Below are 24,902 nucleotides of genomic sequence, written 5' to 3'. Positions count from 1 at the left end.
TAGTTCAGCATATAATTTTGTGGTTGAGGTCACCCAAGGGTGGGCAATAATGGTGGTTGACATGCGTACTATTTCAATAGCAAGAAACTGATCAATTTTGTCAAACCCAATGGTGGAGGGAGGTGGGTTGCAAGTCAACTTGACCTTTTGCGGGTCTGCTTGTGTTTTGAGGGTGAGATATTTTGGGTATTTTTTGAATTGTTTAGTAGTTGGCATGCTTCCGTATGTATATATAGACCTTTGGATTAATAACAGACAAAAACTTAAACTAGTTTGGACACATATAAAAATACTTATATTTAAAATTTGTTAAAACCATACTATTTAATCATAACTTAGAATTAGATGTGTTACCAATCTATGAATTTGTATTGATGAGCTCTACACAATGGTACAAACATCTAAATTTTATTTCAAAGAGTCAAATTTTATCCCACGTAAGAATCCAATTTTGTTAAACTTAGTCAACATTGGTCAAACCGCTCAAAATTTCAACTTCTGAGTGTCTTCTTGGGATGTATTGTTATAACTTACCCCTTTAGGAAAATTTTATCTACGAAATTTCATACCTTGTTATTGGAACATGTAAGAATGCTAACACCATATGGTCTTATCGTTTGTAATCCAACATAACTTCCATTCTCTAAGAATCTATAAACTTTCCATTAGCAGAATTACCTGTATGACAGATCATAGTCAACCCAACCAAGCTCATACTTAGAGAACATGAATGCCACAAAGCAAAATCAGTAAGTACTCACTTTCTAACCTTAAAAGGGTAGCACCTTTAAACCTTACCAAAATAGTCAACCTTTCTAGTACCATAACTACAATACAAAACAAACTCTAATATCTTCACAAATAAACCAAAACAAAACCAACTCCTGATATCAACAGCAAATCCACAAGAATCATAATGGTAATATGAGGTCTCTATTAAACTTCCAAAATTAAAAATTACATAAGAATGTATCTTCTAGCAATCAATTAAAAAGTCATCTCATAACCATTAATATCACTCATACAAAAATCACATCTCTTACTGTTTATAACTAACTCTAATAATTCATCCGTCAAAACTAAAAATATTTTTATAATTTAAGTCTAATTTCCTCAAACCAACTACTAGTGATAGAAAATTAAAAGTGAGATCATATTTCTTGCTTTTCCTCTCGACTTCTCATTCTCACAATTATAAGGTCTACATTCTTCACTAATTCTATGATCCTCTAGTCATCGATCAACATGATCCTACTCATTAATTTACCAGAGCCACAAAACAAAATTTTCACATTTATTCTAATAAAAGGTCTTCAAATCTCTCATAAAGCCTAGTATAATAATCAAGATTATCAACCCACAAGTAACCAAATATATTAACAACTACCAAATTAAAATACAAATAGAAACAAACATCCAAAATATTAAATTCAAGCTCTCTCATCAACCCAAATATCATTTTTAAGAAAGGCACATTTTTCTTACAAATTTGAGCAGACTCCAAGAGTTTATACCTAGTAATAAAGAAATTTAAGTCTTAATATTAATATCATAACCAATTAACAAGAGATTAAATACTAAATCCTTAAACTAGTGAAGAAAAAAGGATCCATCTAATCTTTTAGTCTTTGTACATCCTCAAAACCAACAATACCTTTAAAGGTGAGAAACCATTGAAAAGTATCAACTAGGAGAGTTAAGTATCCAATACACCTCTTAAAAAGCAAAAGTCCTGTAATAAAACAAAAACCAAACCTGAGTTCAGTCATTTTTATTCTCTATAAAAAACTATTCTTAAGCATCTGTCAATAGCATAAAATATGGGTATAAACTATTCTTAATCACACCATCAGAACGATCTAGGTGTCGGGTCACGATGAACACTCTACATTTACCTACCTATCATACTTTCTCATCTTTATCTCTAGCTGTAGTGGTAGAATGCTGCCTAGTGCAAGTGGAACCTCCTACAGTTTGGCCTGCCTATGCCCCATAATCTTTCAACATCAGTAATCTGCTATTAGCTATAAAAACTCCAATCTCGTCTGAAATCGCCCAATTGTCTACTATAAAAATAATCTTCTTGCCTCTGATAATCCAAAATTGATGTTTGCACATGAACTACAAGAAATATGAAGACCACTTTTAAACTGTCCTCATAATTTCATATTCGTGGAAGCAGGAAAGTTGTGAATGTTGGAATTTGCTCTACAGGTTTCCATGGAGATTCTTCATTTACATGGTTCCTTTACAATATTTTCTTCATGGCAAGGACTCAGGATGAAACACATAGTCTTTCTTGTTGCGAATCTTTATTAGTTTCTCCTCATATATTAACATCATGCAACTATAAATAAAACTACTATTAAAATTCTATTTTGGTGGCAACTCGGAAGATCATCGGGCCTTCATTTGTAAAGTCATGAACTGAATGAAGATATTTAAGTATCAAGATGTGAGCTAAGTATCAAATACACTTCAAACAAAGTAGACATCATGTAGAAAATACATGTATAAATCCTAAGGAAGAATTATGCACCTTTTGTAGGATAACACCTCTAGTAGATTTGATTGTCTAAACATAACATCCTTGTAAAGAAATCCAATGAAGCTTAATTGGTAGCAAACTTTTCCATCTTCAAAATAACACAGAAGCCTTGAAAGTCCAAAATAATTAAGTTTACTTCCATTTGTGATTGCTAATCATGATTGTACATCCAAATCAACCATAAAGACTAAAGATTTCTACTTGAATGTGTCACCAAATTATGTGATATGAAAAAATGTATATTTACATAGTTGATAAAAGTATATGCATAAGTCACACAATTTATGTATCATACCAATATCTATGTTTGGAGTAGCCTGATCATCTCACTTGTGTCATGGAAAAAACTCTACCTTAGTTTGATGGTCATCCCTTTTAACCATTACTTTTTCCTAGGTTTCAGTTGTACTTAGCTGCTAGCAGAAGTACCATCAACGTGTCCTTTTTTAGTACTCTATCTCCTAGCACCACCAGCCTGTTGATGAAAGAAAAAGGAAAAAAAAAAAAAAAAAAGACTAAACCTAGAAGCTTCAGCATTACAAACGCCCAATTAGGGCACTTTCTTTTGAAATGACCAAGCTATCCATAATGTTAGTATCCAATTTATTTCTAACAAATCCCTAAGTGAAATTTGCCACAACGGCTATATGAACACAATAATTATGCCTGGATTATCCATCGTGGTGACCATTAAACTATCTAAAATGTTGAGAACCACTGATGCAAACCACTAACTATGAACTAGTATCATTTAAAAATGTGATTGCATAAATTCCACAACCCCTAACACCAATACTACCCTTACTAATACCAATACTACCAAATAGCATTTAACTGTAATAGCTCATTTTGAATAATCCTTTATTAGGAACACCTAGTGAAGTACCGTTATCAAGTCATCGTCGAGCATTACACAAAGCACTCTGCCTTTCAACCTTAACAACTACACTTTGAATAGTCTTAGACAAAATCTTAGCTAAACAATTTATGTTATCCATCCCTTATACAATCTAATTAATACTCCACATCTAGAAGGCATCCTAGATCAATATGAAAGAAAAGTGAACACAAAAGTCACTTTCAAACCAATTAATAAAACTGTGATAAATACACATGTTTGAAAGGATGAATCAAACATTGAAAAACAATAGGAAGTTGCAACTCAAGTATCACAACTTAGCATAAATATCAAGATAGAATGCAATTGTCTAAAGGATAAAATAATATTGTACGAAAATAGTAGTGCCACTCAAGTGTCATATTGCTGACATATCAACATCAAGAACGAACATAAATGGCAAAAATGATAAAGCATATATCTCAAGCAAATGGACACAAACATAGGTGCAAATATATAAGAACAAAAAAACCTAACGCTCTAATATCAAATTGATAGGATAATCCTTAGGGTCCTTCCTATACACTTGAAATGGTCCCTCCTAAGGAAAGCCCATACAAATCTCTACTGAAACCCTAAATGAACTTTCCGCATAAAATTGGATACTACCTAAAAGCAGTTTATACGTAAGAAAACACTTTTAAAACAATTATCAACAACAATAGTGGATACAATAATTTCAAAATTAACATTTCAAGCAAGCTTTATTTATTCCAATCAATGGCAATATGTGGGAACCGATACTATTCCTATTTGGCATCCTACATGGCATATTGGAACTGATTTGGAGCCTAGACTAGCTGATGATTAGATAAAGACAGCTTATTTGGAAAGCTAGTTAACTACTTTCCAAATCTGAAATTGACGTTTTATTTTAGGAAATAATCTTTTATTTTAGTTTTTATTTAATTATTTGTTGGATAAATTAATTTAGGAAGGTTAATATTTTATTATTTTGATTGTAAATTAATTAATTCCTATTTTAAAATTAAGGAATAAATTGATACAAATTAGTTTAGGAAACTTGGAAAAATTCGGCACTTTCCTAATCTCTTTCTATGTTAGCCGAATTTAACGTGATTGTTTTAGGATTTCTTGTAACTTTAGCCTATTTAAGGGCTTATTTTTCAATGGAACAGCAACTTAGATTACTATTCAAAAATTATTTGCGAGAAGAATTTTCTTTGTTCTCTTTGAACACCTAAAACATCGAGTAGAGATCGAGTGTATTAAATTAACTTATCAATAGGAGATCCATTACCTATTGTGGTGTCTTCGACATATACCAAGGTTTCTAATCACAAGTTGATTAGGGGTCAAGGTAACCATTAGAATCTGAACTCAATTTCGATCTGGGCTAGTATAATACGGGTTTAGAAGCATGTCGATCTACATTCGTATCACCTACTTCACAACTCTTTATGATAAAAATTGTACAATGCCAATGAGAAAGCCAGCTCTTTTACTTATGTTTTGTATTCTTTAATTTCCTTGGAGTTTTTTAAATTAGTGATGTTAGGAATTCATTGTTCAATAAATTATATTGGATGATAGCATGTTAATGAGTTTCTAAATTTATTTGTTGGGGATAAATCTAATTTTTAAACGTGTATGTATTTTCAATTCAGGCTCTGCAAAGTTCTTTCTACACAATTTAGCAAGAAAGGCATTCTGAATTTGAACACCTATGATGGGTGAACCTATATGTGACACCTCAATCCGAAAAATGCTTTGAATTTGAATTTTTTATCAAGTTTGACTGGAGTTGACTAGATTGACCAAGTAGGCTCCATAGTTGACTTTTAAGCACATCTAGAGTTTCATTTTGACTAGGGCATCATTGAGAAGTGCGAATCATCACGAGTTCATAGACTAGTAGCACGCCAAAATCGGAGTTAAGATCAGAAAGTTATGGGTAGATCAAGGTGAGATTCAGACTGAAAGAGCGAGGTCGAGATTGATTTTCTATCTATATAAATTATAGCTGAATTATATATCATTATATAATGTTCGAAGATATGAGTCCATAGACTAGTGACACACTTCATTTTGGATAGATCAAGGTTGCACTTATTTTTCTGAAACTAATTTTACTAGGTAGTTTTTATTAAAAAGTATCTAAATGGATATTTGAATATATACTTTAGTGGTGCCATGTGTCACCAATATACAGGTGCTATGTGGCATATTTCTTTTTCTTTTTCTCTTCTCTCCCACGACGATGGCCATATCTCTCTCTCTCTCTCTCTCTCTCTCTCTCTCTCTCTCTCTCTCTCTCTCTCTCTCTCTCTCTCTCTCTCGGGTTCAGTTGGAATTGATCATTTTGACCACTCAACACCGATACGAACCAAGCATGCCCAAAACTAGATGTCAATGACCTTGTCCACCAAATTTCTCATTGGCTGGCTGGAGATGTGCCCAGGTCAGGGCTCCTAAAACCAACGACTATTTTCTAACCACCGGCTATGAGTTTTGTAAATTTGAGCTTAATATTCTTAATCCTTACCTTCCAAATTTTCCATTTGGTATATAGTTTGCCAATTATGGATGAGTATTTAAAATATTACCATTTTGAACTAATTTTAGTAATTATGGTAAAAACTGGTCTATGTTGGAAATTTTACTTAAAAATTCTTATTGCGTTGAGGTTTCCAATGATTAATAGAGGTTAATGAAATACTCAATTTTATAAAATTAGGTATATAGAGGAAAAATCTCAATGTTGGGTAATATCTATTCATGGTCATTGTATAGCTAGACTTCTCTGAAGTCCAATTTTGGAAATCTAAAATAGTAAAAGTAATTTTACGATATTTAGAGCATCCCAATGTCTTTAAGTAACATTATTGTTTTCTAAGTAATTTTTATGGTATTTGTTAGTACCTGAACAAAATTTGTGGTTAATTCTATAATAGAGCAAGGATGAATAAACATCAATATTGTGAGTTAAATATTGTTTAAAATGTATTTTGGGATTGATTAAATGATTGACCTTAAGCTTGATTTGTCATTATTTTGTTTTAAATTGTTTTAAGGAATTATAATGTGCACGTTTTATAAAATCTTATGAGTTTAAAAGTTGAATTTACATCGAAATTTGGATTTTAGATGAGCTTTCTATGTAGAGAATAATTGGGAAAGTTCAATTTATAGGGGAGACTCTATTAGACTTTCTGTAAAATTTTCTATTGGGTTTTCCCTAGTGGTGGCTACCCTAGGGTTTTGATATATAACTCTAGAAGGGTCATTATATATCCATATCCTTTTATTAGTGTCAATGACACAGTAAAAATATATTTAAACTTTATCAAGTTTGATGTTGGGAATGCGGTCATGGTGACTAGTGGAAGGAATTAGGGGCATGTTGGTGTTATTAAGAATAAGAAAAAGCACAAGGGAAGCTTTGAAACGATCCATGTCCAAGATACCATTTGGCATGAATTTGTGACCCGGTTGAGTAATGTTTTCACTATTTACGAGGGAAGCAATTCATGGGTATCCCTTCCCAAAAGGTAAGGGTATTAAGCTTTCTATCATAGAAAAAGCAACAAAGAGACTTGCAGCCTAAGCTGCATTGACAGCTTAAATGGTTGTGGTATAAACAATTTTTGTAATCTTTAATGGAGTTTGGTTTTCTAGTTTTAAAATATTAGCTTTGCAATTTAAGATTCAAAGTTTGATTGGATTAAAAATTAGTTTCAAGAACAATCTTAACTTGTGTTATTTGAAGTGAAGTTTTACTTAATTATATTTGATTTTTGTAGTGGTGGTTTATCATGCCAACGTGGCATGTTGCATATCTAGCATTTTGTTGAATCTCACCTTTTGGCCTTCTATCCCTGGTGTTTTGTCATTTTAACTTTGTAATTTTACTTTACTTTGAAATTTATGTATAACCTACAGTGCTCATCTTGCAGCAAGACAATTGAAGCATAATCTAATACTACAAAGTGTCTGGTTAGCACATTTCTATTCTACTTGGTCTATTGAATACACTTCAACATAAATACATGACATAGGAAGTCCTAGAGAAAAACACTTAAGTTACTAAAATTGAAAGTGGGAAGAAGAAACCCAATACTCAACTAGTCCAATTCATTGATAAGCTAAGCTCATTAAGCTCACAAATAGCAATAATGGTAGAAAAACTTAGACTAACTCAGGCTTGGGGATGACCAAGCATTTATACAAGCTCAAATGAAAAAACGAATGGTTTTGACTAATGGTTACTGACTCACATGATGGTGTGGCAAAACATAGACAATGAGATAGCTTTTAGTTGACTCAACAAATGACATGATGCATCTTTGCTTGATAACCAAAAAAGTTGAAAATGCATTGTTTAACTAAAGGAAAACAAATACAAACAAAACAACATAAACATATGGACCAGTAAGATTCAAACAATACCCACGGTAACCAATAAACCCTAAACCCCATTTGAAAATGAAGCTTGACTATAACTTGATTCACAAAGAAATTCGTAGAAATTCCAAGCTTTTGGTTGATGACACCATGTCAACATCTCTTTATAAAATCATATGAGATGAAACAGGGGCACTAGGTCTCTCCTTGAAGTAACTTTGCCATATAAATAAATAGAATTGGTTATGCGTTTTCATAATACCTTGATGGTTTAGTCTTTTCATGAATAGATATTTCTAACTTAAGTTGATTATTGATAAATTAAAGGATCTCCTCTTTTGGCTATATTAAGAGCCATAAGGCACAAAGGAAAATTAGAGGTAATAATATATGTTGCATTGTACATCTATATATATATAGTCAATCTTTATTGGGATACCTTGATGGAAAAACCATTAAAACCTTTATCATATATTAGCCTTTGAGTTGCTTCAAAGGTTAATAGTTAAAGATGTCTTGATGGTGTAGATGAATTGGGTGATGTACTAAAACTATAAGAGAGAAAATTTAACCTCAATTGGGCTCATTTAAACTCCAAAAATTAATTTTACATCTCAAACTTTAAAGTGCTGAAAGTAAAGTTCTGATAGAAAACTATTAGGACACATTAATAATAAAATTCTCATGCATATATACATATATACAATAAGGTTCTAATTAAATATCCTTAACTTTTTATGTTAAAAATATGTAAATCTAATCATTTAAAGCCTTTGGATTTCATAAATGGTAATTTATTACATCAAATCCAAAGGTTTAAAATGGTTGGACACGTATATTCTTAAAAAGTTAAAAATATCTTTGTGCTTTATTTTGTGTGTATATATATATATATATATATATATGCTACAATTCAGATGGTCCTGATGGGTAGAAAACGGACCAAAAGCATGTTCTTTTTTTTTTTTTTTTCTAGCCATTGGATTACAATAGATGGTCTAGATTAGAGATAGGATTTTCCCTCCCATTTCCTTCCTTCCCCACCCATCTTCCACCCCATTCAACAGAGCCACCCACCGTGTTCTCTCCCATTTTTGGTAGCCATCCCGTTTGACACCCGTATCCCTCCCACCATGTTTGACAAAGAGATAGAGCCACCCATTGTGTTTTCTCCCATTTTCGGCAGCCATCACATTCGACACCCTCCCACAATGTTCTCTCCCATCATGAGCTCGACCATTCGACACCCATTTCCCTCCCATCGTATGATTTTGAAGTTTCAAATCTTTTATCTAATTACTTATTAATTATTAGAGGTTTAAGAAGCTGTAAGTGGAAGCATTTTTGTCCATATGCCAAATGTCTAGATTAATTTGGCACATGTTTATTTTGCACAAGGCAATTTTTCATTGGCAGTGAAAATGGTAAGTTTCATCTTTATTTTATGCATTTTTATTTTGTATCATGGGTTGTAATCTCATTTCTTAGTGCATTTGTACGTCTGAATATTCTGAATCTATCTGGAAATGCCATAGGTTTGCAACTTTGGCAGCACCCTATTTTGTTTATTATTATTATATATTTTTTCTTTTATTTTATTTTGGGAATACTAGTGGTTTGATGTTTTGTCCCATTGAACTTTGTTAATGATTTTGCATTCTGATTAGTTTTCTTTTTGTGTACTTATTTCAATGAGAATAACTGCAAGTGTATTCTTATTTTGCATTCTGACTATGTTGGATATGTGTTTTAACAAAATATCAACAGCTAAATGTCTTGGCCAACTTGCTGCTAACTACAATTTTTTACAAGCAATAAGCTTGGAAGGGAATCCAGCATAAAAGAATGATGGAGATGACTAATTGAAGAAATATCTTTAAAGCCTTCTTCCTCATTTGGCTTATGTCAATAGGTAGTTTATGAAAGGCAGCACTTTGAAGGATGCTGCAAATATATCAGTTCGGTTATGCAGCAGTTCCTATCAATTTGATCATAGCCTTAGGCTAGATTATAAGGCTACAAGGAAGGGTAGCCACTCTAGCTAAATGGTCATTTGATTTATGCCTCCACAAACAGAGTTTATTGTTCTTTGTGCTTTGAATTAGACTTGTGAGCTTTCAAATTGTCTTTTTATGGTTTGTCTTCCTATTATGAGTTACAAACTTGTGCTTGCAAAAGAATAAGAGATAGGGGAGTGGAATTATAACTGTAATTTATGCTCTAATTAGCAAATCGTATATTTCGTTGTCTGTGTTTACCTATATATTCAAAATGGAGTATAAAGCTGACTACATAGTTGCAAATGAATACTTAAAAAAGTTTACAAACTGGTTTAGTACAACATTAGCAAAATGCAGCGAGTGAGCTATGGATCCCATACATGTACAATAATTATACACATATCCACCACCACTTTATATTTAAGAAAGGCAGTTGAGAATAAAAAACAGAGAACTGACACCATATATTTACAAGGCATAAACATGTGTGTGACCACAAGAAAACACACTTTCTTAAACACTTATCAACAAGTTGCAACATGCCTCCTCAAACTTTTTCCTAGATGCCTTAGTTTGGATAAAAGCAAAGAGATGAGAGGTTAATTATCATCCAACAAGTAGTAATATTAATACTATTCTGGATGCATCAACACAGCTTCTTATAGAGCTAATACTTACTAGGGGCTAAAAAAGTAAGAGAAGCAAAATCCAACTAAATGTACCTGTGTCAATTGTTAAAATAGTCAATTATAAGGCGAATAGAAAAGTCATTTGGCAGTGTTCCTAACAAATAATAATAGGCTTGCTTCTTTAGAAGAAATTCACAATGATTATTTTTAAAGTTTATAAATGTCTATAGAAAACAGCGGGGGGAATTCCAACAATCCATGCAATGGAACAAATTATAACGGATCTATAATGAATATTCTTAGCCAAAAAAAAAAAAGAAAAAGAAAAAAAGAAAAACAAAATGAAATGGACTTCTAATGTGAATTTTACAGCCAAGAAGAATAGCTGAGATCTTCCTCTTCCCTTGGAACAAATTAATTTTACATAATTCATGTTCTGTAAAAGAATTAGCAATCACTATTCCAACAACAAAAGTTTCAAACATACACACAAAAATGATACTACACGCAATGATAACTCCATAATACTTTTTCTTTTTTCTTTTTTTTCCTTTATATATATATATATATATATATATATTTTGGAGCTTGGTGGTTCTACTAATTGAAGAGTTTCTTATATAGAGGTATGGAAAAGCTTCTTATATAGTTAAAAATTTATTTATTTCTTGTATGCCAATATAGAATGATATAGACATTTTATATCTCCAAAATATACAGTTGAGTATCTATGTCATATTTTTTGTTTTCCTAAATACACCTTGAGTTCAAGTAACCATAAAGAGTTTGACGATTAAAGATTTAGTCAAAGTCCTTTTAAAATACCAAGACTAACAAACCAATGAATGATCTCTAAGAAAGCAAAAAAAAAAAAAAAAAAAAAAAAAAAAAAAAACAAAAAAAAGGAATCAAGAAATAGATCGAGTAATGAATGTTCTCAATAAATCATTTCTTGTATCTAGCTAAGTTCAACATACCTAAAGTGACTTATATACCAAACTACTTGGCCAACAGCTAATGAGGGAAGCAATAAAATTAAATCACAAGACCCGGTCATATAATTAAAAAAAAAAAGAAAAAGAAGAAAAAAATTCACTTTGCAAATTTTTTTGGCTAGAAATACCTTTTTTTCTTACCATTGGAGCTTCCTGAACTGGATTCATCTCCTATGTTGAATATTTCCTCTTCTTCACGGTCTCTTTTTTTTTTTTTTTATTTTTATTTATTTATTTGTTTTACAATTGAATCTATAGACTGGGATTGATGGTATGGGATATTTCCTCTCAAATAATGCTCTGTCTCTCTGTCGAACATGGTGGGAGGGATATGGGTGTCAAACGGGATGGCTACCGAAATTGAGAGAGAACACGGTGGGTGGCTCTGTCTCTTTATTGAACACGGTGGAAGGGATATGGGTGTTGAACAGAATGGCTGTCAAAAATGGAAGAGAACATGGTGGGTGGCTCTATCAAAGGGGTGGAAGATGGGTGGGAAAGAAAGGAAATAGGAGGGAAAATCCTATCTCTAATTTGGACCATTTATTGTAATCACATGACTAGGAAAAAAAGCATGTTTTTGGTCCGTTTTCTACCATCAGAATTGTTTGGATTATAACCCCTCTCTCTATATATATATAGATAGTGTGTTTTTTAGTTTTATATATTTCCAATTTTTGGATATAGATATGATTTGAATAAAATATTTATGCCTAAAAAATAATAATGTTTAATTATAAAAGTTTTAAATTTATAATTAAAATTTAAAAAAATAAGTTCTTAGAAACAGTCTCATCACTCATGAATGATCAAGAGATTTCATCCAATTCAGATTTGAACTTTCACATGCATTTTGAATAATTTTCACTTATTTGGATATCAACAATTTTTACTAGCTACTGCACGGAAACTACTTATAGAGATTTTGAGTATGAAAAAAAAAAATAATTAAAAAAAAAAAAAAAAAAAAAAAACAAACAAACAAAGAGGCAACGCAGCCGATAATGGTCGAGCCATGACAAGGCCCAACTGATGTGCTGGTTATTTAGGCCTAGCGCAGAAAGAAAAGAAATGGTCCAATTTATTTGGGTCATGTGTTTGGGCGTAGTACCCGAACCAAGCCCATATGCGAAATCATTGTCTAGGGTTTTTTCTGAACGGAGAGCGTGGTCATATATAGCACATTGAGGAACCTGGGTGTGTCGGACTCGGATCCAGGTTCACAGACGAAGAGTGTCGGTCGGCTGCTTCCCCGTAGATATCCTTCCGAGCTCACAAACCCAAAATGGTTGGTTTTTTCGTTTTTTGTCTTGCGGTTTATTATTATTGTTATTATTAATATCGGGTGGATGTAGCAGGAGAGATTGAGCCATAAAATTCGATATGGAGTGTTTCCAAATGATTTTTGATTGCAATAGAAAGTACCAATTAAGCAGATTTTTTTTTTTTTTTTTTGGTGATCCACTTAGCAGATCTTTTGTCTATGCATATCACAATTCGGTGATCAAGCTATAGGGATTTTTTTTTTTTAATATATATAAATAAATTTAAAGAAATTCATAAACACATTTCCGTGTCTTCATTTTGTATATTGTTGGTACCCAATGTTTTCTCGTCCACTTTGGCGTTATTGCCTATGTTGGATTGGATAAATTAAGACTACAAATCAGTGAGCTGGTTTTTTTCCGGTGGGTATAAATTTTATCTTGTAAGTTGTGGCAGTATATTTCCTTGATTAATTTTTAAAGTATTGGGTTAAGTTTATACCAAAGTTTGTTGCCTACGTAACATTTGGATGAAGTGCAGCATTTGCAGTTAGAAATTAAAAAAAAAAAAATTGGGGAATTGGAGAATTTCGGAGGTATACCTGTTGAAAAGATGAAATGCTAATGATTAAATAGTTTTTTTTTTTCTTTTTTTTTCTTTTTTTTAAATCCATTAACTCTTCCTCCCCCCCGATTCATTCTATTGTTTCCTTAGTTATAAAGTATATTACACAGTTTTTGTGTTACAAGAGTCGAGCTTTCTACCTAAACATTTTGACAATGACAAGTTTAAATGTGATTGTTTGAAGGCATCAAGAATTACTTGTTTACTTGTTTACTTTTTGCTCTGGCAGGCGAGAGGTTTGAAGAAGCATCTTAAGAGGCTAAATGCCCCAAAGCATTGGATGCTGGACAAACTTGGTGGTGCATTTGTATGTTGTTTCCACTACTTGGCTTTCCCTCTATTTTTTGTATAGTATCAATTAAATTTGATGGCTTAATGCATTATCATCATTGTCATTTATTAGTGTTTATACAAATGTTATTTCTTATTTAGGCTCCCAAACCTTCATCTGGACCTCACAAATCCAGGGAATGCCTGCCGTTGATCCTCATCTTGCGTAACCGATTGAAATATGCTCTTACATACCGTGAAGTGATTGCCATTTTGATGCAAAGGCATGTTCTGGTTGATGGCAAGGTTAGGACGGATAAGACATATCCCTCTGGTTTCATGGGTATGCTCGTCATAGTCCTTTTGCACTTATTACTGCTTTTAATTTCTTTGATTTCTTTATATATTGTCTCTGGGAATTTGTTCAATTTGGCAAAGAAAATTCTCATGGAGAATCCTATTCATGGAATTTTTGTTCATGTCAACAATTAATGGATTCTATGATGGAAAATAATATGATGAACCGCGTTATATTCAGTATGAATACATTTTGTTTCCGTCAATGGCTTGGATTTGCCTCTTTGGCAGGTGAGAATGCTGAATTTGTAATGTTTCTGAGAAAAATGGCTGTTTTGTTTGGTTTTGTCAAATGTTTTTTGGTCCCGAAAATTTTGAAATAATAAGTCTTCAGCGTTGTGTATCAAGTTTTTAATATCATGTCAAATGCTGTTTGTAGTTTAGAATAAAATATTACTGATTTGATGCATATTGTTTCCTTAATGGCCTGGGGGTGCCTGTTTGATTGTTAGGAAATGCTGATTGTAATATTCTTTGACAGTTTATTGTTTCCTTATTGGTTTTATTTAGTCCTTTTGGCCGAAAAGTTTTTATTCCTATCATATTTTTGGTTGAAATGTTAATATTCACGATCTGCTTTGTGCATTTATTTGGCAGATGTTGTTTCAATCCCCAAGACAAATGAGAACTTTCGTCTTCTTTATGATACCAAGGGCCGGTTCCGCCTCCACTCAATCAGGGATGAAGAGGCTAAGGTCATTTGTTATCCTCTTAAATAGTTATATTGATGGTTCTAATTACATATTGGTTGAAAGTAGCGTTATTACTTTGTGCTTGACCAAGTATAATTTCTTGGATTAGAAGGCCCATGGTGTGATTTCATATTCGAGCAATGGCATATGTTTTTGTATGATTGCAAATCTGTTTAACTGGTCATTTTACTGTAACTTAGAATTGAAAAAAGATTCACAACTAACAGACTTCTATTAAAATTTAGCCCCAAAAAAAAAAAAAAAAAAAAAAAGAAGAAAGAAAGAAAGAAAGAAACACAGACTTTATTAAATCAAAAGACATTTCAATCTCTTCAGTTCTTTTATGAAATCTTGTTTGGTAATTTCATTTGTAGAAGAAGTAATGAAACTCTAGTCTTAAAAAATAAGACAACTACAGCCTCTCACTGTTTATGTGCATCACTTATTTTTCAAAAATATGGATATTTTAATAAATGTTCGTGTGTAGTTTTTTTTTTTTTTTTTTTTTGTTTTGATGAATGTTCGTGAAATGCTGTTGGCAACATGAACACCTTATGAGTCTATGACATGGGGCAACCCTTCGATAAAAGTATGCCTCACTTCATGTTAAGAGTCAATTTAGAATCTGCTGTATTAAGCTCAGTTCTTTTACTTGTGTTACTGTTTAATGTCCATGGACTTTTTAAGTCTAATGATGTTAGGAGTTCACCGTCCAGTAAATTATACTGGATAAAAACTTTGTGAATTGATTTTTAAATCTATTTGTTGAGGTAAATGTCCCTATGACATTTTAGGGACATTAATATCTATGTCCGTGAAATGCTCTTATTTTTTTGGATGATGAGCGTCTATTAAATGCTGTTGGCAACTTGAACACCTTACTATGAGTCTATGACATGGGGACTCTTCAGTAAAAGTATGCCTCACTCCGCAATTCTTTATCAATTTATAATCTGCTGTATCAAGTTCTGTTCTTTTACTTGTGTTTTGTCCTGTTTAAATTCCATGGACTTTTTTAAGACTAACAATGTTAGGAGTTCACCCTTACGGAAATTATGCAGGATAAAAACTTTGTGAATCTGTTTTTAAATCTATTTGTTGTGTATGTATTTGCAGTTCAAGCTCTGCAAAGTCCGATCTGTGCAATTTGGGCAAAAAGGAATTCCCTATTTGAACACCTATGATGGGCGAACTATCCGCTATCCTGACCCCCTAATCAAGGCCAATGACACTGTAAAGCTGGACTTGGAAACAAACAAGATAACGGACTTCATCAAATTTGATGTTGGAAATGTTGTCATGGTGACTGGTGGAAGGAACAGGGGGCGTGTTGGAGTTATCAAGAACCGGGAGAAACAAAAAGGAAGCTTTGAGACAATTCATGTCCAGGATGCCACTGGCCATGAATTTGCAACTCGTTTGAGCAATGTTTTCACCATTGGCAAGGGAACCAAGCCGTGGGTATCCCTTCCTAAGGGTAAGGGTATCAAGCTTTCCATTATTGAAGAAGCAAGGAAGAGGCTTGCAGCCCAAGCTGCGTCGACAGCTTGAATGATTATGGGACAAACAGTTTTTGAGCTTTAATGGAATTTAGTTTTTTATAGTTTTGACGTATTAGCTTTGTAATTTTATGCTTCAAACTTTGACTCGATACAATGAGTTAGATGCACAATCTTTATCTGTGTTATTTTTGAAGTGAATTATTTCTATCGTTATGTGATTTTTGTGGTGGTTCATTAGATCACGCGACCTTGGTGTGCGTGTGCGTGTGCGTGTGTGTCTGTGTCTATATATATATACACAGAGAGGTGTTTTTATCAGGGATTTCTGGATGGAATTAAAATTCAGGAACCAATCCAAGAAGTAATTATGGATCATTGGATTAAATAAGATTAAATGAATGGCTAAGATTGATTTGAACTCTCAGAAATAATTTGACTATTCATTGTTACTGCTTCAGGTAAAGCCATGCTTCAAAAAATACCACGCTTCGCATAGAACCTCCTTCTGGCGATCCTCTGATGAAGAATACTCCAACCACCACTCTTCCGGCAACCCTTCCTTACTACCCCCCTTCTGACTCATAATACTCACGCATATATTTTAACTAAACAATATAATGAATCAAGGACCTAATCCATTTAGGAGGAATCAATCAGAGCATATAGAAACCCAGATTAGCAAAGTTCTCCATTCGTAGTTTTGTTCAATTTCAAATGTTCGCAGCAGTGGGTAATTGCTGCTTCTCTCCGCTTCTTTGTTGGCTTGGGTGGCATCCAAACCATCTTAAAAGAATGACCAATCGGTTAACTATTTTGTACAACACCTCCACCTAAATTGGCAATGATTTTCATTTGTCCCTTTTTAGTTCCCACCAGTTGTAGGACTGCTGGCTTGCCATCGTTATCATTGCTCTTCCTGTCTATCTATTTTTGATTTTTCACCACACCGTTTGCTTTTATTATTATTATTATTATTATTATTATTTTGATGTATCACAATGACCGTTTGCTATATGTATGAAAAAGTTTCAATTAAAGATACAATTAGCCTGGTTGATAAAAACCATACTTTCTTATCTTTTCCTATTCAGGTTCGAAGTTGTAGCAAATCGGCGAAGTCGCTAATTACCAAAAAAAAAAAGAAGTTTCAATTCATTGATCTTTTGATTTCGAGTCTTCGTCAATTTTGTAATTTATTGTTAATATGATCAGGTTGTGCTATAAAATAGAGGCACATTTTAAGTTGATAAATTTTTTTTGTGATTCACAACCAATTATATTCAATACCACAAAAACTAATTTTACTAAATTATCCTAATCTTCTTTTCATTTTGAATTAGGATTAAGTTTTTCTGTTAATTTGTAAGCAAAGCTTAAAGATTAGTCATAGGGACAGGTCACCTTCAATTTCCGTCATCCTCCTTAATCACCAACAAAAGCTAAAGCTCACTCTCTGTCTCTTTGGTAAAACAAAACCCCATTTTAAACTTACCGTTTGCTAAAAAGTGCAAAAAAAAAAAAAAAAAAAAAAAAAAAAACCACTAATCCTAATTCCTGCGAGAAAGCCACGCTTATTAGCCCAATCGCCTATCTTTCTTTTGTCAGTTTTTGAGCTTAAAACATCTTATGGTTGTTCTTCTACTCCTGCTTACGGAAGCCCTTACTTTGTTGTTTTTTCTACCTTTATTACACTAAATCAAACTCACTGCAACGTGGTTACTGGAAAAGTAAAAATAAAACATAAATAAAGAATTATCCACTTTATTATCTTCGTGTTTGGGAGTAGCTAAAATCTTGGTTCTGACCGTTTCCAATACGCATCACTTTATATTTGATTTATATTTGCCATTTGGGTCAAGGGAAACTGAAGGAAAGAGAGAGAAATATAATATATATATTCATCCAGATTTTTCATTGTGCATTCAAGTATAGGCCCTTTTTATAGTTCTAAAGTAACTCTTTAAACTATAGGAGGAATATAAATTGCTCATGAATTGATAATAGGCTTTATTTTCCAAAGATGTTCCTTTGATTAGGACTTACATTATCTTTGATACGATTTCTTTAATAAAAGCAATCGCAATCCTTGATTTTAGGAAGTGATATTCCTTTTGCATGATTTTTTTTAATTATTATTATTTTGATTAAAAGAAACTTTCATTCAAGAAACAACAGCATCACCTAAATCAGCCTGAATAGTATGAAGAAGCCATTTTAGCCTCTCCCTTCATCCAGGTATCATAAGAAACTAAAGACAACCCATACCAAGCTAACTCATGAACTGCTTGATTAGCCTCTCTACTCACAAAATAGCATTTTTTTTTTTAATTGCAACATTAGAAACCAGCAAATTCCTAATATCTTCGACTGTAAAACAGATTAAGCCCCAAATACATATCACAATCTCGGTTGTATTGCCATTTGTGAATCACTAACGACCTCTTCACCATTGAACCCTATCTGTGTACAAAACACCGAAGCCCCTCATCATGAATAGGCAATATAACTCGGTCGTTAACGGACTAAACCTCTGCTGAAATGGATTTGCCATGGCAGCCATTACATCTTCCTGATCTTTCCTTGTTACTACACCCATACCAATCCTTCCTTACACAACTGCAACATCCACGTTTATTTTAACCCCCTCCAATTCTCGGCGCTTCCATTTTTGACCTCTACAGTATTGACAATATTGTGAGTTACCTTATATTGATTTACCTTAATATCTTTGATCTTAGGTATGATTTACCGTATTATATATATTTAATACTCATTCATGGAGAATACTAATTAAGTATAGAGATAACTCATAACAGGATCATGACTCATATACACGTTGGGGAGGGAAATTAGTGTTGAACCCCAAAATTATAATAAGAATTAGATTAATAATAATAATAATAAAACGTGTATAATAAAAGGCTTAGTAAGTTCACAGTCAAGATAAGCTAACTAGATGATTAAACAAAATTTGATTTTATATCTCTATTAAATATGATATGTCATTAAAATAAAATTTATTTATCTTGTAAGGACAGTCTAGTAATAAAAATTATTTTTTTTATATATAATAATCCGAATTTAAATTCTATGGTTTTAAGTAAAATAAAATTTATTTTAAAGGTAATTATGAATAAAGATAATACTCAACAACCCCAAGAATATCAATGGAACCTGAATTCGAATTCCGAAAAATATAAAATATCCCAATAATTAGCTAGGGAAGAGATAAACAGAACTTCTAGTCTCTATATATTACTTCTTAGGAAAACTTACTCGATAATCTGCAGGATCCAAATTCTATAGTAATCAAGTTTTAATTTCCGCACAAAAAATATAATTATTTATTTACTATACGTGCATAAATCTGTTACTGTTCATGCTGGGGAAACAAATTAACTTACCAATAAATTGATGAATAACGTTTTAAATTTATATATATATATATATTAAGTATTTTAAATTTATATATATTAAGTACCATGTATCGATGCCAAAAATTTAAAAATGAGAAGCCAACACAATTTATCAGCAATGTTTTCCTTCACATGTAATCAATCTCATTAATAGAAATGAAAGAAATCAGAGTGTCAAACTTGCAAATGGAATACTAAGATTTGAACTCAATACTTCACACGATTGCTTTGATTTAATATTAATTTTTCATCTAAAAAGGTGAAGCTAATAAGAAGTGCATTGTGCATCTGACTATGAAACGGAGCGCCCAGTATATGATTCTTTTAATATTATCAACCATATTTATTTGTTAGCCACATATATATATTAGAAAGTCTAAAATCCTTTGTTTAATTAAATCGAAGTATCTATGTGACAAAGCCTTCAACATTAAACAAAATGACAATTTAACATTTGAATTCAACCTTAAAACCCTAAATATGATATGGTAACTCTTATATATACATATGTAGTCAATCTTTTATTATATGGATCAAATAGTATTGTACTAAAGATATAAGAAACCAACCCTTTAGACTTGGTTAAAAATAGACACAGCCCAAGCAAATTCAACTGTTAAATCAAAAAGACATAGCTATACAGACAGAGAAAAAAATGCGTGTATTTTATATAGCAGCAGCTCAATCTATTTAGGAGATTCTGCTTTTATAGCACCCTCGATCCTATTAATGCAAGATTTGTAGAGAAACCCCAGATAATCAATAATGCTGTCCTCACTTGCACCTTCAATGGCGTTTATCTCGAAAGACCAATCAAATAGCGTTGAATCCTCTCCATAATCTACAAGCTTCAATGAATTTTCAGACCCATCTAAACCTACATTGCTTGCTTCCATTGCATACACATAGGTAAACGTTGAGGAATCCATGGAAAGCAGCGTCTCCTTGATCCATGACCTTTCTCCATCTTGTTGAGGAAACATGAACCCCGAAACGAGACGAACGTAGCCTGGAACACCATCTTGGCCGGATAAATCCGTGCACCTTTCAACCATCGGCATCCATTCCGGTAGTCTTTTAGTCTGTGAAACTATATTCCAAACTTTTTCTATGGGAGCATCAACGATGCTACACACGGATCCACGCCACTTCCCTTTTTTTACCTCGATTGCCTGCACCAATTGATCAAAGGTTGCATAAACTTTATAAGTACTCCTAGTGTTGAATTGCATTTGAGCTAGACCTCTTTAAAAAGTCCATACATATACAGATTTATATGTAGGTAGACTATATATATATATATATATATATATACGTATGTTTATATACCATGTGTCTGTCTTGCATGTCTTCTCTTTTCTGTTCCAAAACTTCTCTGCAGCTTGATTTCCCTATCTTTTCTTCCAAACAATTTGATCTTGATATTTTATTTGGGATCAAAATAAACATAAAAGATGTTGCTATATGGAAATTGTATTCTATCCATGAAAACATAACCATGAAAGAGACAAAGAAGGAACTCGCCTAGGGGATACTCCTAAGTTAAGTTTCATAGGGATTTACAATATTTTGTTGCATGGAAAATGTCTTATAGTCATAAAAGTTTTAAAAGTTACATAATAATTAAAGTATTATTATTTGTTACCAATAATGATGATTACATATAGAATGATTGCTAATATGACAATCGTTAATTGATTGTATTTAACTATGCAATGATTTTTATTTTAAAACTTTAGAGGTATAATTGGTAGAGGTCTTTAAATTATATTGTTATTGACAATTAAATCTTCAAACTTTTTTTTTTTTTTTTGACAAATTGATTCTTGAACTTGCCAATTTGTTTCATCGTCCCAAACTAAATTTCCATCCAAAATTTCGCTATCATGAAGGATCATAATTGAACTTTTATATAGTTTAGGGACTACAAGCGTAATAAACATTAAAAATATCTAAATAATACTTTTAAATATATATTTTAAATTAAAAAAATTATTAATAATTATTTAAAAATCTTTAAAAATTTTATTTTTTATAAAAAAACATGAAAATAAAATTGGGAAAGTACTTTATCCTTTGAAATATTTTTTAAAAAGGTTTAATGTTATTTTTAAAATCAAATGTCACTTAGTACCATTTCATTTACGTCCTTTATTTATTTATTATAAAATATAATTTTTTTTTTAATTTATGGGAATGATTTACGATCATTTTTAAATTTATATTGGTTTTTTTATTTTATATTCTCTTGATAAATTTCAAACATTTAATAGTCAATTCAAATTTTAGATATAGTTTTATATGCCCCAATTTATCCCCAAAAAAAAAATGGATATGGTTTTGTATAAAAAGTATAACTTTTAGATTTGAAAATAATTATTGAAAAAATATTTTTTTTTGAAAATATTATTTAGTTTTTTTTAATATTTCTTGCACATGTGGTCCCTAAATTATATAAAAATATTACTTTAATCGCTTATAAAAGCAGAGTTTTGGATAGAAAGTTAATTAGGAATTAAAGGTGAAGCAAGTTTGTAAGTTTAGTGACCAATTTGTCAAAAAAAATAGTTTGTAGATTTAACTATCACTAGCAATATAATTTAGGACCTTTGATGACAATATCCCAAAATATAGAAAGTGAACTATTTGGATAGCCATTTTAAATTGACAAATAGCATATAAATCCCACAAGTAATAGTTATCAATAATGATAAATAGTAATTTTCTAAAAGTTAAATACACTTAGCCCCTTAAACCATCACAGTTTTTGCACTTTGCCCATCAAATTACAAAAAGTGTCACATTACCCCCCCTAAATTACTGTTTTTTGTCATTTTAATCTAATTATGCAGTTTTTATAGAAAAATTTTATGAAATTAATCATACACAAGTAATTTAACTACATTGGAAAACAGTTTTATTATGTTTTATTTCCTTTTTAATTAATGTTTATGGCTTAATTTTATCAAATTTATTAGAAAAAAAAATTGAAGAGTTGCATTAAAAAGACAAAAAATATAAAATGATAATTCATAAGTTTAGGAGATAAAGTGTAGGAAATGGAATAGTTTAAAGAGACAAAATGTATTTAATCATTCTCAAATAAGAAATATAAATAAATAAAATAGAAAGATTTTTTTTTTTTCTATATCATTGGTATGGGATTTTAAACTTAAAATCATTGTTTAAAAAAAAAAAAAAAAAAAAAACTTTGTCATTGGATTGTATTGTCCTCAGAGACAAGAAGAATAATTATCCATCATTTACCGTGGTCTATTTAATTAAATTCCAAATTATTATCTTAATAAATTTTGCTTTCCAAGACTTTTATTTTATTTTTGTTATTAGTTTTTTTTGGGGCGTGGTCGGGTTGACTCTCAAAAAAAAAAAAATTCGGTACAGTCCGTACCGCTAATCAAAAACCGTCCATTTAACGGGATCAGTCCACCATCTAATCTTCTCGTAGCCCGTATGTGACGTGGACAGCAGAGATGGAACCTAAACCAGCTATCACACCGCTGGCTAAATGTTGCAACTGTACTGAATCCTTCTCTCTAACCGTAACTAACGTCCTGCGTTCCCCTAACCTATAAGCTTCGCGCAATACGCACTCCCCAAGCAGCAACCCCTACTCCTTCTTTCTTAACCTCCACCCCCTGGCGCAGTATAGCTTCGTTCCCCATTTCAAAACCCAAGAAATCCCTCCAAATTCTCTCTCTCTACCCCTCAAGAACCAGCCAAGCCATGGCGCTCAGCTTCTTCGTTTTCCTCACTTTCGCTCTCTTCTCTCTCTCTCTCGTGGCCAGAACCACCACCACCACCGTTGGCGTCACCTTCTCCTCCGCCACTTCCGCCACGCACACCAAGCCACTGTCGCCGGAGCAGATAGCATCCACGGTGAAGTCTCTAGGTTTTGGCTCCGTCCGTCTTGAGGTTTCGGACCCAGCAATGGTCCGAGCTTTCCTTTACTCCAACACCACGCTCCTCCTCACGATTCCGAACCACCAGGTTCCGGTAATCGCCGCGAACAGGTCCAACGCCGTGCGGTGGCTCTACGTTAACGTGGTACCTTTCTTCCCGAGAGCCAAGATCACCACCATTTCCGTCGGCAACGACCTTCTAGAATCTACCCCGAGCTTCTCGAGCTTCCTGATCCCGGCGATCAGGAACATCCACCTGGCGCTTCGCGATCTCGGGATCCGCAAGATCTCCGTCTCGACGACTTTCTCATTCATCAATGCCGTCACGACGTCGTTTCCGCCTTCCTCCGCGGTTTTCCAAGAACCGGCTCTGGAAATCGTGATCAGGCCGCTGCTTCAGTTCTTGCGCGACACCAATTCGTCTTTCTTGGTCAACATCTACCCCTACAATCTCTACAGGCTCCACGGCGAGATCCCAATTGGGTATGCTCTGTTCCAGGAACACCCTTTCAACTTCAGGGACGATTTGACCACCGGAGTCCGGTACCGGAATCTTTTCGATATGATGGTGGATGCCGTGGTAAGCGCCATGGCCGTCGCTGGCCACGAGAATATTCCGGTGGTCGTGACGGAGACTGGGTGGCCGAGCTCCAGCGCGGATCCGACTGAGGTGGAAGCCAACGCTGCGTACGCCGAGATGTACATCAAAGGTTTGGTGAAGCATCTGAAATCGGGGATAGGAACCCCACTGAGGAAGGAAGGTGTATCGGAGGCTTATGTGTACGAGCTGTTCGACAAGGAAGTGAAAACCGGTGCGACTCCGCATGGACGCAGTTGGGGAATTCTGTATCCGAATATGACCAACAAGTATGAGATTGAGTTTTCTGGGTCGTATAGAAACTATCAGGGAAGAAATTCTCTGGAGCTGATTGTTGGGTTGTTCTTGGTTTTTGCTCTCTTCCATGGCTTCCTTGTTTTTCCTCTGCTGTAGAGAGTTTTTTGGGTTCCCTTTTTTTCTACTGAATTTGAGGCTTCCTCTGTGAATAACTTCGAAAAAAAAAAAAAGTATAGCTTGTGCTTTTGCAGAAAGCGTTTGATGTGGGTTGGTGTTTTTTTGCTCTATGCTGTAGAGATTGTAAGCCAGTACCACTTCGATGTCTTTTTTTGTGTAGAAAAGTCAATTGTATATTACGAGGGAATTAAAAAAGTTTTCTTTTTGAAAATCTCATTTGTACCACTGATTGATGTACTTCGGAATGAAACATTGCTTTAAGCTTTGCAGAGAAATTGTTTGATTTTTTTATATAAGCGGCTCGATATCTTATTTCCCGTGGGGATTTGATTGAATTTCAGTCAAGTTTAGTCATTTTTTTGGTAATTGGTCATCCGGGATACTCAATCAGTTTCTTTTTTTTTTTCT

At 33.0% G+C, this 24,902-nt stretch overlaps 3 protein-coding genes across 3 annotated transcripts; 2 read left to right on the top strand and 1 right to left on the bottom strand.

Moving 5' to 3' along the window:
* The first annotated feature begins 12,567 nt into the window (after window positions 1–12,567).
* Window positions 12,568–16,383, top strand: LOC107413773 (small ribosomal subunit protein eS4). The gene is made up of 5 exons (XM_016021815.4): window positions 12,568–12,723; window positions 13,555–13,632; window positions 13,758–13,938; window positions 14,550–14,647; window positions 15,761–16,383. The coding sequence occupies exons 1-5, from the start codon at window positions 12,721–12,723 to the stop codon at window positions 16,193–16,195; spliced, it is 795 nt and encodes a 264-aa protein (XP_015877301.1). The 5' UTR covers window positions 12,568–12,720; the 3' UTR covers window positions 16,196–16,383.
* A 3,865-nt stretch (window positions 16,384–20,248) lies between these two features.
* Window positions 20,249–23,245, bottom strand: LOC107413760 (uncharacterized). Its single transcript, XM_016021802.3, has 2 exons — window positions 23,174–23,245; window positions 20,249–20,734 (listed from the first exon to the last, which is right to left on the bottom strand). The coding sequence occupies exons 1-2, from the start codon at window positions 23,243–23,245 to the stop codon at window positions 20,249–20,251; spliced, it is 558 nt and encodes a 185-aa protein (XP_015877288.3).
* On the top strand, window positions 23,184–24,743 carry LOC107413759 (glucan endo-1,3-beta-glucosidase). The gene has a single exon (XM_016021801.4). The coding sequence runs from the start codon at window positions 23,307–23,309 to the stop codon at window positions 24,471–24,473; it is 1,167 nt and encodes a 388-aa protein (XP_015877287.3). The 5' UTR covers window positions 23,184–23,306; the 3' UTR covers window positions 24,474–24,743.
* The last annotated feature ends 159 nt before the right edge of the window (window positions 24,744–24,902 follow it).

This window comes from Ziziphus jujuba, chromosome 8, assembly GCF_031755915.1.
Source record: "Ziziphus jujuba cultivar Dongzao chromosome 8, ASM3175591v1".
NCBI classification, from domain to species: domain Eukaryota; kingdom Viridiplantae; phylum Streptophyta; class Magnoliopsida; order Rosales; family Rhamnaceae; genus Ziziphus; species Ziziphus jujuba.
This window is presented reverse-complemented; position numbering and strand designations above follow the sequence as displayed.